General features: G+C 31.9%; 1 protein-coding gene across 1 annotated transcript in view; it reads right to left on the bottom strand.

Moving 5' to 3' along the window:
* The window catches only part of GPR158 (G protein-coupled receptor 158), a 386,759-nt gene that overhangs the window by 187,103 nt on the left and 183,312 nt on the right, over window positions 1-16,344 (bottom strand). Inside the window, exon 4 of the mRNA XM_074266961.1 lies at window positions 4,473-4,678. Coding sequence (XP_074123062.1) covers window positions 4,473-4,678 — 206 coding nt within the window. The remainder of the gene's footprint in view (window positions 1-4,472; window positions 4,679-16,344) is intronic.

Genomic DNA, 16,344 nt, shown 5'->3' with positions numbered 1-16,344 from the left:
ATGTCTTTTAGCCTTGAAAAAGAATTCAGATTCACCCAATTTCCTTGTTTCAAAGATGAAATATCTTACACTCAGAAAAGTCAGATAATTTATTCAGTCATTAGCATCACTCCACATTTTTCCCCTCCCCAAATTTTATTTCCTTATTGCCCCAAAGATCTATAATTTCATTCATATTTTTACTTTTCTTAAGGGGGACTTCATAAACTTGGGTTGATCTTAATTGAATGCAACTCCATCTATAATTGCTGCAATCATTAAAAAAAAAAAAATCATTACCTGGTACACACTCCATTGGTGGTGAAACTCTCTGAACTTAATTAATTCCCTATTCTTCCCCCACCTATTGATGATCTCTATACCAAACAAATAATCCCTCTGAGGAAGGCATTCTAAGTCTTACCAGCCCTCTGGCATAACTTTCAAAAATACAGGTCATCTCAGGGATCTAAGCTATCATAGTAAGATATCAGTAGACATTTAAAATAAATCTTATCCAAGTATCTACTCCTCAGAAGGATATCATTACAATTTGCAGGTGAATAAACTGGAAATGGAGAAACTATGTATGATTTATCCAAGATTAAAAGATATAAGTAGTAGATGAAATTTGAACCTATTTTTTTTTAAATTCCAGATATATTCTTGGTATTTTACAATTTCAACTCCAACAGTAGTCGAATAATTTTCCCCACTTGTCAATTGTTACTCACTTTATCAGACTGGATAAAATTTAACACATATTTTGTTACAAATGAATAAACAAAGGACCAGGCTTCATTAGATGACAATAATTTGCACTTTCTAAGCAGCGGAGAACCTGATTTTAATGTACCCCTCCACGCCTCAGTTAATGATACTGTCTATTTAAGACAGCTATTAAAAGTCTATATCATTTACATAATAGGAAAAACCTCATTGACTCTATGGGGAATTCTCTTATGCTAACACTGGGATCCATCATAGATGCCAATTCCCAGGGTTTTTCTCCATAATAGAAATACTTTTGAAATCCAAAAAGTTTTATAATTTGAGTCAATCTGTTCCATTTTCAAAAACAATGAATTAAAAGGTTATAATAAATTAAGTGGGGCAGAGAAAGAAAAAATTTGCCCATTATTTTCTCCCAGAATTTTAATTTTTCTTAAGATTTAGAATTTTTATTTCATTTTTTTTTTTAAATTACTATTCTTATCAGCAAAGAGTCCCACAGTTTACAAAATAGATAACTTGCTGGACAGTGCTATTCAGAAAGTTGTTCATTTCCATAACATATAAACATTTACAGTGGCAAACATAAAGACTGAAATTTATAAACCACAAGCTCATTTTTCATCTTGTTCTATATGACTCCTGAAAAGATCTCATTGGTTAAATTCCTGAAAATTTAATGAGAGTACTATCTGGGATTACTATTATCTAAGAAATTAAAGCAAGATCTCCCCAAATTACCCAAATACATTTTCTAAAAATACAGATGCAATGCTCAAAATATATAATCATCTAGGTGCCATCTTCAATGATGGCTGAGTAAGCTCCTAAAGAAAGGGTAAAAAACACAATACATTCTTTTCACACATAAAAATATTAATAGCTTCCTTGGGTAGAATAATATATGATGGCCTTGTTTCACTGTACATGACAGCCAGTATGCATTAAATAAATAAATAACATCTATAGGTGTGGATATATAGGTACATGTGCATATATATGTGTGTTTGTATAATTATATATATATATATTATATATACATATTATATATATATATATATATATATATATATATACAGAGTTATTATGAGGCTCAAATGAGATAACATTTATGCATTTAGCATAGTATTCTGAACATAATGATCAATAATCAGTCAACATTAATAATAAATGCTTTCCCCTTTACTTCCCTAAAAAATCACATTTATATATATATATATATATATATATATACATATATATATATATATACATATACATATATACACATGTATATTCAGAAGTATTTTTCTAGATATAATTCTATTTTCATAGGGAAGGAGGAGAGAATAAGCATTTAAATAGATCTGCTATGTGCCAGGAATTGTGATAAACATTTTACAATTATCTCATTTGACTCTCACAATAACCCTACAAATCAGGTAACATTATTTCCTTTGTATAATTGAGGCAAATAGAAATTAAGTGATTTGAGTAAAAATCACATGGCTAGTAAGCTATTTAGGCCAGATTTGAACTTGGTCCAAAAGAGGGGGAAGTCTCTTTGACTCTGAGGCAAGGCAACTCTAGATTAAGTGAAGGTAAATGCTTAAAAAAATAAAACTTTAAGGCCTCGAATTTTATTGCATTAATCATATTCGGGGGGGGGGGGAGGAATGTTTCTGGGAAGATAGTGGAGAAGATCAGAACATTTCAGGCTTTTCAGATTTCCTCACAACCAGGACAAAATTGGGCCTCAGCAAGAACATAAACTAATGAAAAACAAATAAGACTTGAAGAAGTACAAGTGTCCTCCTGGGACAATACAAGAAGAACTGAAGAAAGATCTCAGGACATTGATTTAACCATTCTGAAGTGTAAATATCTCAAGGCTACAGCAGAAACCGTAAAATCCCAACCACAAGAACTTTCACCTCTTCACCTCATAAGCTGGGGAGTTGGAAGTACAAGACTAGGAAGACAGAGGGAATCTCTATGATTAGGAACACAGGTCCAGCTAAGTTATTGAGATGGGGCCCTGAGCAAGAGGGAACCTAAACACCTAAGTAATGTTAAATGGCTACCTGCCTGGAAAGAATGCATAGATGAATTCAAAAAAGACTTCAAAAATCAAAGGAAAGACATTGATGAAAAAATAAAAAATAAAAATAAGGAAAGCCATCCAAGAAAAACAAGAAAATTATGGGGAAAAAGTTAACTAGAAAAGGAAATTCAGAATGTTAAAGAAGAAAGTAATTTTTTGAAAATGAGAATTGAGACCAATAAATAACAAAATAAAATATAAAAAGTGAAAAAATATAACAGAATATAAAACATCTTATAAGTAAAACAGTATATCTGGAGAATAAATCAAAAAGAGAAAACATCAAAATAATTGAACTACCTTAAAGCTATAACCAAAAAAGGAGCCTTGGCACAACAGTAATAAAAGAAACATCAAGAAATAATCAAAGAACACTTTCCTGGAGGAAGAGTACATGAGGGGAAAATAGAAATAGAAATAGAAATATCCATCAATTACCACCTCAAAGAGACTATGCATGAGAAACACACAGGAATATTATTGCCAAATTTCAAAAAACCCAGTTTGAAGAGAAAATCCTCCATGAAACAAATGAAAAAAAAAAAAAAAAAACCCAACAACAACAACAACAATTCAAATATACTGGAGGTATAATTAGAATTGTACAGGATTTATCAGGAGCCACAATAAAAAACTACAAGTTCTAGAATGATATATATCAATAATCAAAATAACTAGACCTGTGGCCAAATTATATGGAGCAAAACTAAACATAATATTGAACAAAAAAAGGTCATTCAACAGACTTGTCAATTTTCAGGACTTTGTCTCAACCAAATCAGATCTTAATAGAACATTTAGCATATGAGAGCCAACATCAAAGATTCATTTCAAGGGATTCAGCAAAGACAAATTATTTATGTTTGTTACATGGAAATGTATAACTTCTGTTTAAAATCGACTTCAATAATTGGTTATAGTTGAATATGATCTGATTCTAAAAAGCAAAACTGCTTAAAAATGTAAAAATAGTAATTGTGCTATAAATGAGGTTCAGAGGAAGAAACGACACAGAGACATTAGAGAGAGGAGAAGGGTTAGTTCTGAAAATTAACTTATGTCAGGAATGGGTTAAAGAGAAAACAATATATACATGTATATGTACACCATAAAGGGCATAAATCTATAAAGAAGGGTGTTTAGATTAAGGGGAGTGTACTAATGGGAATGAGAAAAGGTAGGTGAAGAAAAAGGGGGAAATCATATTCCCATAGGTAAGTAAAGGGAAAAATGTCTATATTCAGTCCAATTGCATAAATATGGTATTTTAAAAAGGGGAAGAAGCAGTTGAGTGATGCAATGGATAGAGCACCAGACCTGGACTCAGGAAAATTCATCTTCTTGAGTTCAAATCTGGCCTCAGCCACTTTCTAACTGTGTGACTCTGGGCAAGTAACTTAATCCTGTTTGCTTAGGTTTCCTTATCTGTAAAGTGAGCTAGGGAAGGAAATAACAAACTACTCCAGTGACTTTGCTAAGAAAACACCAAATAGGTCACTAAGTGTTGGACAGACTTAAAACAAGTGAACAAAAAGAAATATGAATGAGTTCAAGTGTTTTGTTGTAAAATGTTTGGAAGAAAAAGAAATGTAAACTACCAATAACATGCCCCTCGACTTTTTTGCCTCCCCAACTCCCTGTCCCCTATATGGATTGGTCCAAGAATATTTCTAAGTACCTTTGCTTTGCGAAAGTGGTAGACAACCAACATGCTAATGAAATCAAGGAGCATACACAGGATTTGGAAGGAGATAATGGCCAGACGTAAATACTTGTCTTCTTGAGCAGTGCAGGGTCTGTCATCAGCACAAAAGGAACAGCCTTTCCTGCATGGCAAACAGATATGGACTTCCTCCAGCTTCTCATCTCCAGCAAAATGGTGATCTGAAAGTTTCCAAAGAGATCCCAGTGTTAGTGGTATGGCAGATCAAGTTAACAGGGGAGCCTAAAGTTATAATCTATTTTTCATATCTTCATTTCTGTCCCTTCTCATCCATTTAGATGAAAATCAGACATGCTACTCCTCAAATACACTCTGGGTTTTCTTCATAAGGAAATCCTGTTTTTATTATTATATTAAATAGACCAAATCCAGATTTTCCCATTTTTCCCCTAATGTCTTCAAATGGGTTTCCAGAATGAGTGAAGATCACTGGCAACATGCAACAAAGGAAAGAAAACTCCTAAGTAAGAGAAGCTACAGACTATTCTCCTAGAATCCCTCCTATCCAAGGTTTGAGAGATAATATATCTTTAGTATTTATTTGCTTATTTATTCTTTCATCAAACACTTATTGTTTATCATTGAATGAATCTTATTAATCTTTTTTTTTTTCCCCTGAGGCTGGGGTTAAGTGACCTGCCCAGGGTCACACAGCTAGGAAATGTTAAGTGGCTGAGACCACATTTGAACTCGGGTCCTCCTGAATTCAGGGGTGGTGCTCTATCCACTGTGCCACCTAGCTGCCCCATGAATCTTATTAATCAACTGATCAAGAGCAAAGAGTAAATAAGGGAGTCAATTATACCTACTTCACAGCCAAGAATATCCCAAGCTGTCAGAGCTTCTTGACCTACATGGCACAGTATCTGAAAGGCCACTTTGATTGCTCTTTAATTCAGCAAAAATGCTATCAACTAAGTTCATTAGTTCTAAATTGGATAAAATGATACTTAATCAACAGTTCCTTCAATATGCAATTGCCTGATGATGATGTATCCCTTGCTGAGAGCACAATCCATACTTATGGACTATTTGTATAATTTCTCACTTTGCTTCCCCAAAGAATATTTCTATACTATAGTGGACTGATATTGATCCTTTCTCAGAATACAGATTTTTTTGTCTTACTTATCTAGCAATTTCTAGCCTCGTTCTATTTTTTGGTGGAATTCAGTTTTAACTAATATTATTGTACAGTTCATTAACATCAAATATTCACAAATTTTCTTTTAGAATTTGCCTGACATATATACACATGAGTCTATAGCAAATACAACATGCAGTAAAACCTTAAATTATTTTGTAATTCCAAAAATGTTTAAACATTTAAAGAAGAATTTTATTTAAAATTTATTTTTTCAATAATAGTAATTCCCTCTATTTTTCATCTTTAGTATCTGCTCTTCTACTTGTTCCTTTCCTGCAACTACATATAACAAAAGCTACTTTGTAAAAGAATTTCTAAAATCGTGAGGAATAGGTGTTAGATAAAAAGATACCAGAGGTTGGGATGAATACCCTGAATGAATACCATGTTGTGGATATTGTTTTTAAAATAAAGCTACAATATTCGCATGGTTTACTGTATTTGTCCTTTCTCCTAAAAAATTAATGCAGTGGAAAATGAGGTATTGCAAACAGAATCAAATTTGTTTCTCTTGCATTTTTGCAAGCCATGACCCAGACTGTCCAACAAATGACTTTTAAAAAGCATGGAATTTCTGTAAATAAACAAATCCATAATTAAAAGTATAAAGAATTTTAGATGAATAGATGGATGATAGATGGATGGCTAGACAAATATAAATTGATAGACAGATAGATAAAAAGGATGGGTGAATGGATAGATTGATAGATAGGTAAACAAATGATAGATTCGACCAATTTGAAGTACTTATATGCCAGGCACTCTACTAAAATGCTGACAATAGAAATACAATAAACAAGTCAGACAGATCTCACCCTTAAGGATTTACTTTTTAATGGGGGAAGATCACACATAGAGAGAAGCTAGAAAGGAAGCAGATAGATTCTTCAGGAAGTGTCATAGAGTCTCTATAAGATAGGACATAAGACCTCACCTATCAGAGTTTGAGGAGTCTGAGTAAAGTCCAAGGTTCCAATGGGGGTGGAGTTCATCGGATAATAGAGCCATTAAAATAAGAACAACCAATTTGATTCAACAAGCATTTAATGTCTATCATGTGCTGAAGCCTTGATCTAGGCAATGAGGGTATTTATTCAAGATGATAAAGGAACTGTGGGAAGGATACAGGGTCATGTTTTCCCTCCACCTAAATTTGTATCCATTTTAATATGTTCTTAAAGACACTGTTTTTATTTACTTTGTATTTTTCCTTATATTTTTCTTATTTATCATTCTTAATGATATTACAGTTGTATGCTGTTTCACATTGGGTTTATTTTGCATTTTCCTAGACTTCCATGTAGAATAGTTTCAATCTTTGCATTATCTAAAGGCAAAACAAATTCAATGCTCACTTTCATCTCTGTTAACTTTGGGCCATTAACTGAGACCATAAAGAAGCAAATTTGGCAAGGAATTACCAGGGCATAAGAGGTGGAAAGATATCAAAAATTACTAATTTATATGTGTAAAGTATAGCCTATGAAACGTGATCTCTGCCATTTGAGATGTGCAGTTTGCTGGTTCTCTTGTGCAGCACCTGGATGCCATTTTCACCACAAGGTTCTAAGTGTATCCTAGAGTCAATTCCCAGTGTTTAGAGCATCTGACCCCAACAAAGACATTTTCATTTTAATAATACGCACCAGCCTCCAGCAAAAGTTTTAACTTTCTTTGGATTTTTCTCAGATTTTAGAAGTTTCTTATCAGACTTTTGAATTTCTATGAATAGAAAATTCACCTTCCCATATCAATTTTCTCCTTTCCGTTTAAAGTTTTTGATAACACATGCCTGAAAAAATGCATTCCTTCCCTAGAATCCTACTTTTGTGTCAAAGACTTACATAAAAATAGTCCCCTCTCAGGATAACTTTTATTTCCCATTATATGTCTATATACCTATTTTCTTTGAAGAAAACAGCTGCTAAGCAAATTGGGTTGAATGCTGGACTCAGAAGCAGAGAAGACCCTGCTCAAGTCAATTAACTTCTATTCTCAGTTTCCCACTTATTAAATGGGTATAATAATAGCACCTATTCAAGGCTGTTTCAACAATCAAATGAGATAACTTTTGTAAGCCTTAAAGTACTCTTTAAATGCTAGCTATTGTTATTTCCAAAATCCCTTGTCTTTCATTTTTGAAAGTATAAAATTAGCCAATCTTTGAGGTTCTGGAGAATTCATGGGGAATTTCAACTACAATTGTCCACTTCTTAGCCTAATTGTGTACAGGGGAGGGTAGACAGACCAATTTAAAAGTAGTTTTACTAATACAGCATCAGATATAACATACCAAGTAAGCATTGTCTGGATCCTGACTTATACAGAGTAGAGCCTGTGAGTTATTTCTCTTTTTCACACAATAAGTATAATAGCACCTACAAAATATACAATAACAAAATTTACATCCCCAAATATGTCAAAATCTCTGAACTTTGTAGGGGTCTTGGAAGAATCTAAGCACTATACTACCACTCTGGCATTCCACCCTCTTCTATTAATCCACAGAGGAAGAGGAATCATCAAATTGAAGTGAAGATTCAAGCAAATTTGATCAGCTTTGTCTCTTCCTCAGCTTCCCTTTTCTACAATTAATGAAAAAGTATTAAATGCTCACTATAGATCAGAGATTGTCAAATACTGGAGTTATTGCTGGAGTTTAAATCAAACCTTTTCTACCCTTAAGAAGCATATATTCTGTAGGAAGAGACAAGAATAGACAGATAGACATATTGATGGATAATAGAGAAAATGCATTAATACAAAAAGAATCTAAATAAATATAATCTTCTTATGACAAAGATGACCCATAACACAACCTTTTACCCTAAAACATCTACACAACTACTTTCTTTGCAAAAACATTAATTATATATCCCTTTCCTCTTGTTATATCAACAGAATCAAGTTTTTAAAGACCAAGAATAGGAAAAAATTACTTTTAAAAATTTCTTTCTGAATTTATTCTTTTCGGTACAACCATAACTCCAATATTTCAGTTGTAAGGGTTCTCCCAGAAAGCCCATAGCCTGACAAAAATAGCTTCTATATTATTTGAGAGAGCCTAATAGACAAAGGGAACAGAAAACACCATCCTGAAAGTTCTGATAATGGGACAAACAGAAAAGATCTCTAATTCCAAGATTTTTAATCAATTCAGCAATGATTTTTTTACATTGTTAATAGTCTTTAAAGATCTTCACATAACACCATAATTTTATGCAAACCTTTTTAATATTGTGGGGAATTTTTCCTTGGTTTGGATCATGAAAAGATACATGCAATGGAAAACAAGCCAGAAGCATAACAAAGAAGACAATCTTTGTTTCTCTCTCTCCAGATTAAATGTTACTCAAATAAAGTGGGTTTTCTTTATTTAAAGTTTAAAAAGATCATCCCCACTTCCAAATTTCTGTCCCTGATATTAGCTAAACAGATGCTCTTCTTTCTTATTTCCTCTTACTAGGAAATTTTATTGCTGAAATCAGTTTTAAACATCATTTCAAGATGGTCACATCCAGACCTACATTTCTCTCACTATCTCAATTTGATTGCTTTTGCAGTCTTACTTCTGGTCCCCTGTGTTTCCAGATGACCACTATTCCTGAATCCCAAGACCTTTGATTCATTAGGAATATCGATCAATTCGCATGAGATAACATCAGGGATAGAGGATTTTGCCATAGAAAGCAAAAGGACATGACTAAGTCCACTTGCCTAATGTTTGATATCTACCTCTCAGAAACAAAGTGAGAATTGGATAGATCTAGGAAGTAATATCACTCTGCCTTTTGCTGAGAAATCCAGTCACCCTGAGAAGCCATTGATTAGACTTGACTTAGTTTACCCCTCTCCTAATTTTATAATCCCTGCCCTAAATTTTATAATCTCTGATTCTAATAATTTCCATATATTTCTGGGTTGCTCTGTGAAAGTTTTTATTTGTTTTTTTCTTTCTTTTTCAGTGTTGAGTGCTAATTTGTTGTACCCAAGCAAACTTTAAACACCTGAAAGTTATAAACCAAGTCTTTTAAGTCTTTTGAAGCTGTCTTTTCTCTCCTCCTCCAATAGCCCCACTCAGTGCCTCATATTTTATTCCAGAGAACAGAGAAAAATAGAGAGGCAAAATCATGAGATACATAATTCAGTGTTTCAAACCTAAGCCAGTCATTTGCCCTGCCACTCAGGTTCTTTACTTATGAACTAAGACAACTAATACAATACCCACCTCATAGAGCTTTTGAGAACAAAAAATTAGATCATTCAAATCAACAAACATTAAGCAACAATGGGAAAGTCGTTATTTTCAAAGAGCATCTATTGTATTCATCTAATTCACTTTATAACATGTAAGGACTATATATTAGTGATGATGATGATGATTGATATCATTATCGTTTCTTCCTTCTTAAGGAAGAATTAACAGTCCAAAACTTTGACTATCCTCACACACAAATATCTTTGCCATCTGGCTTTCACCTCTCTAAAATATGATTAGGAATCTTGTCATCTGTCCCAAAGTAATTTGGCTAAAATCCAAATGTTACTAAGGCACTGGATCTTTCTCACATAGAACAGAATTCAATGTTTGTATTCATATTAAACATTTCTAATATAATATAATAGCAGCAGGTAGAAAGGAAAATTTTAAAATGTTATTGCTGCTGATTTAGCTTACAAAATCAAGTACAATTATAAATCATTCTGCTGCTTCTATTTCCTAATTTGGATAATATTAATTTGTAGGAGTCTCCAAAGTCCACAGTTGAAAAATATTTTGTAAAAATAATCTAAGACCACATAACAGAACCAAGAATAAATTGTACATAGTAATCACAATAAACTTTTAGATAGAAAATGTCATCTGCATCCCAAGAGAACTGTGAAAACTAAATGTAAATCAATACATGCTATACTCATTTTTCTTTTTCTTCTGTTTTTTTTTATTTCTCATGATTTTTCCCTTTTGTTCTGATTTTTCTCTCTCAACATGATTCATAAACAAATGCATATTACTAAAAAATAATGTACATGTATAACCTGGAAAAAACAATTAAAAAGAAAAAGAAAAGATTAGATAACCAATTATCATATATGTATTAGGATAATTATTGTTGATAGACTCTTAAGATTACTCCAACTCCAAAATCTGGAATTTGTGATTATCCATTCTATTGAGCGTCAAGAAATTTATGTCGAAATGTGAAATAATAAAATAAACATATCAATAGAGATATTTTTATATTTTACATAAGCTTATTTTGTATATAAAATACATATGTGCTGCCTAGCTATAAAGATGGCTAGCTCATATGCAGAATTGAAAGAATATCTAATACAGGATTTGAATCATTATTCTCTAAAGGAAAACACAATTTCTAGTTTTGAGAAGAACTAGCAGAGGTTTATGGATAGATGTTTGTTTCTTCTTTTATCTATCTTCATGAAAGGTCTGAGAATTATATTTGTCTTCCATACTTTAAAAAACTCTCTAGTCTAGGGGTATAACACTGGAGAAATTGAATCCTAGTACACACTGATAAATAATTTCTCTTGTTTACTCTTAAGTCAGGTGAGTAATAGTTAGTTTGATATCCCCTGCTTAATTCTCTTGTACCAAATGCTGTTCACACAAAAGATCTTCAGGAATAACAAAAAGGCAGGTAAACCTATTTATCTAAGCAGAATAGTAAAACAGAGGAGAAAGCTTCACATATTAGAATAGATCAGGGTTTTTGATCTTTTTTGCATGCCATGAACCCCTTTGAAAAAATTATTGAAGACTATAAACCCTTTCCAGAATAATTTTAAATGCATAAAATAAAATAGGATTAAAAAGGAAACCAAGTATATTGATATTAAAAAAAATAATTTATAGACCCCAAGTTAAGAAATCCTGGAATAGGTCAAAGAATAAAAAAATAGTAAAGGATTTCTTCTACAGAAAGATAAAAAACCTAAGGTCACTAAAAGAGAGGGAATGATCTCACCAATGGAGTCCATTTTTTAGGACTGACAACACTAGTAATCAAGGGACATGATAGGACCTAGCTTCCCACATATGTGGCCTTAGGGGTTCCCATTAGCCAATTAAAAGTTTGCATACTTAATCATCTCTCTTCAACTCCTCTAAGTGTCCTGCAACAACCTCTCATTTGAAGATATGCAGTTCTGCTATAGCATTCAGCCAAATAGAAGTCATGCACATACTCAGAATAATGTGATATTTTTCTTTTTTTCTTCTATTTTTTTTATGGGGAAAATAGGAGGAAATGAACATAAATATTTGTTATATGAAAAAAGATAAAATAACAGTGACATAGGGAGATTTATTAAAATTTATTAAATAATTTAAATTATTACATTTATTAAAAGCTTACTATGTGTCAATCCTCATGTGAAAAATGCTGGAGAAATAAAAACAAGCAATAACAACAAAAAGTCAGTCACTCCTTCAAAAGACAGAAAGAAGGAGAAAGGCAAGGCTGCTTACAAAAAAAAAGTGAAGAAATATAAGAATGAAGAGAGGAGCTTAGAATGGAAAAAAGGATTGATTCTCCCAAAGACCAAACTCAAGCTTTTAACCATTTCTCAAATATAATTTCTCTACATTACCCTTTAAATAACTTTATTCTCTCAAATCAAATTCTAAAGTGGTAGAGTCAGCAAAGAGTGAAATTGAAATATTCTTCTACCCAAAACAAACTAAAAGAGAGAGCTATGAAATTGGAGTGGAAGATGACTACATTTCCACATTGATGAAACAATATTGGGATTAGGTGGCAGTTACAGAAGCAACAGCAGCTTTGGGAACTCTCAAATCAGAATTGCAAAATACACAAAATGAGAGATGTTCATATGGACTATTTGTGTCCAACTTGTGGCAGAGCATTCTGAATTTGTATTAGTCTGATCAGTCACAATCAGACACTCTGTAACTCAATTCTAACAGCAATATCATTTTGGTCCTCTTCAAAAATGAAAGATCACATCCCTACTCATACTTCTTTCTACTCCCATTCAGTTTTTTTTTCCATAGATCTCTCAAAAATTACTTTTCTAAGATTCTATTAATCTTCTTAACTTGTTTCTTATTTTTTTTATAATTTGATTTATCCACCTCAGAGAACAAATAGTTGAAGTCCCCCACTAGTATAGCTTTATGGTCTATTTCACCTGATAATTCATTACCTTGTTTTTTAACTTCAGGTGAAGCACCATAGATTCTGCTCCAGACTTTTATTTTAGCACTCTCTGTGACTCTCTGTTTCAAGTATGCGTCCTATAAACAACATATTATCGTATTTTAGTTTCTAATCCAGTCAACTATCTGCTTCCATTTTATGGGTAAATTCATCCCATTCACCTTCACAGTTATGATTATTAATTATACATTTACTTCTATCAATTTCTTCCCCCTATCTATTTTTCTCCTTATCTTCCCTCTCTTTCTATCCTTTATTGCTCAACATTATGTCAATAAAACTAAATGAAAATGGATAAATATGTACAATAGAAGCTGTTTAGATTAACAGGAGGAAATAGAATACTTAACTAACCCTATCCTAGAAAAAGAAATTAAATAAACTATCAATGAGTTACCTAAGAAAAATTCCTGACTAGATAAATCTATAAATGAATGTTAACAAATGTTTAAGAAAATTAATCCTAAAATTATATAAGCTATTTGAAAAATAAGTAAAAAATGACTCCTATCAAACTCATTTTATAACATAAATGTAGTTTTGATATATAAATTAGGAAGAAAAAAAAACAAAGAAAGAAAACCATAAACCAATTTCCTTAATGAATATTAATGTAAACACTTTAAATAAATTATTAGCAGAGAGATTAAATCAATATATGAAAAAATATAGTATGGACATATAGATTTTATATTAAGAACAAAGGACTGGTTCAATATTAGGAAATCTATCAGCATAATTAACCATATCAACATCAATAACAAAAACAATAAAAATCACACATTATTGAATTATAGCAAAAATATAGAAAAAGCCTTTGACAAAACACAATATACATTCCTAGTTTAAAAAAAAATACTAGAAAGCATAGGAATAAATGTAGCCTTTCTTAAAACAACAAGTAGTATCAATCTAAAACAATGTCCAAAAAACTATATCACCACTAGATCTATATCCCAGAGACTGGGGGGAAAGAGGAAAGGACCTATTTGTACAAAAATATTTATAGCAACTCATTTTTTGGTGACAAATGTGGAAATTGTAGAAACATCCATTGGCTGGGGAATGGCTGAACAAGTTGTAGAAAATGATTGTGATGGAACATTGTTGTGCTCTAAAAAATAATGGGATGGTTTCAAGTAAATCTGGGGTGACTTACATGGTCTTATGCAAAATGAAGTGAGCAACACCAGAACATCACACACAGTTAAAATCAATATTGTAGGGATGATTAACTGTTAAAGACCTAGTTACTCTGATCGAGACAATTACCCAAGGCAATTCCAAAGAATCTATAATAAAAAATGTTACGTACCTGCAGTGAGACAAAATTGATCAACTCTGAATGCTGATTAAATCATGCTTTTCTCCTTAAATTTTTTGTTTTATTCTTTTTAAAACTATGGATAATATGGAAATATGTTTTGTATGACTATATATTAATACTGGATATCAAATTGCTTATATTCTCAAGGAAAGGGAAAAGGATGGAAGGAGGAATATAATTTGTAATTCAAAAACATTTTAAATGAATGTTTAAAACATTTACATGCAATTGGATAATATTTAACAAAGTAAATAAGAATATATTTTTAAAAGAACTGATCAATACAATGACCAATTACAATGTTAATGATGAAGCAGTGCACCCACTTCCTGAGAGAGAACTTAAAGGCTCAAGATGCAGGAGATATAAGTTACTGGATGTGGCCAATGGGAGGATTTGTTCTGCTTAACTATATTTGTTATTCATATTTCCTGTTTTTGTAAAAAATGGAAAGAAGAAAAGGTAAATTATTATTAATTGAAAAGTAAAACAAAATTGTGTGTATTATATGTGTGTATGTATATATATATTATATGAACATCTATATTGTATATATGTGTATCTACATATATTGTCAACTTCAAAACTTGAACATCTATTACTCGAAAATTAATAAATAATAATATATAATATGTATAATATATAATAAAAATTATAATTTTATAGCACATATTGTGCTCCACACCCAAAAGGCTACTGATGAATAATTACTCTGTGTGATTGGCCTTTCTGTCACATTGGCCTTGGAAATACACTGGAAAAAGGATTTGTGATTAGCTACAACTCACCTCTGGCCTTTCAAGAGAAGCCAATACTCCCCCAGTCAGTTGGCAGCATGAATTTTTTAGTAGATAGCCTGCTTGTTCATTTCTGGAGGTAAGGTTTAATAGTTAACAGTGGTTTTCCAGAAATGGAGACAATCCTTCGAATCCACATCATATAAGAGTTTCAAACAGAATTGATTTTGAGGGCTCCTCTTTACAGAGTATATAATCAGCCAAGTTTATACCCATCTTACCATATTTACAAATAATAGTTTTGTAAATTTTTCTGTTTGCTAGTAAGGTGACATTTTAATATCAGTTCTCTTGCATACCATATACCATCAGTGCTCATTTTTACTCATTGCATGTTTTCATTGGCCTTTGATTTACAATCTGAGATCATGGTATTTCAAATTTTACAATAATATACAAAAACACTCAACTGGAACTGTGATGTGATTTAGTAATTCCTTCTAGCAGAGTAGATTGAAATTCATCCATGTCTGCAAATTGTATGTGACATTTTTGTTTCTTTGCTAATACTTTCAGCTGCACCAGTAACTACTTAAGCTTTCTCATTTGCAAATATCATTTCTGTGTGAAGCTTAGGCTTCTAGGTAGTTGCTCTCATAAAAAAGCAAGAACGTCCTGAAAATAAATATGAAACAGTAAAAGAGAATGACATTGTCCAATATGGTTTCAGGCTCAATGCCCAATAGTTGGACATATATCACTAATAAGTAAATGTTGTTTTTTTTTTAATAATTTTTTCCTTTCAATTTATTTGTATTATTTTTCAAATAGCTACTAAGTTGTTAGGACATAAATACTGTATTTATAAATTTGTTTAGACCTAACTACTTAATACACAGAAGTACTGGGCATTTCTTTTTACCTAGAGGTTCTGTGAAAAAATTGCTGAGACACTAAGGAATTTGTGAACCAAGGAAATTTAGAAATTGTCATCATTGGTATTTATCCTTCTGCCCATTTAGTATATCTCCGTCTAAAGTCTTATTGGAGTGATGTTCTAAAATTCCCTTTACTTCTTGTCAAAACCCTAAGTAAAGAGACTAGGTGCCTTCAAATCATGCTAGAGATTTCAATTAGCAATACTGCAAAGGCAACAAGTGGAGGTATGGTGAATGATGTCACCTTTTTACTTAGCAAATCAACTTGGTAGCAAAACTGGAAAGGATTTGATGAAGCTATTAAGTCTCTGATCTTTGCCCTCCTTCCCAGGAGAAATCCAAATTACTGCTATAAATAAAAACAGGAATACATGATAGAAATAGTGTTAAATATGTTTTAATTCATGTCTAAAGCTTGGGAATAAAAAAATTGTTTCTTTACCTCTTTTCAAACAGAATGTACCCAGTCTCCT

Source organism: Sminthopsis crassicaudata, chromosome 5, assembly GCF_048593235.1.
Source record: "Sminthopsis crassicaudata isolate SCR6 chromosome 5, ASM4859323v1, whole genome shotgun sequence".
Classification (NCBI taxonomy): domain Eukaryota; kingdom Metazoa; phylum Chordata; class Mammalia; order Dasyuromorphia; family Dasyuridae; genus Sminthopsis; species Sminthopsis crassicaudata.
This window is presented reverse-complemented; position numbering and strand designations above follow the sequence as displayed.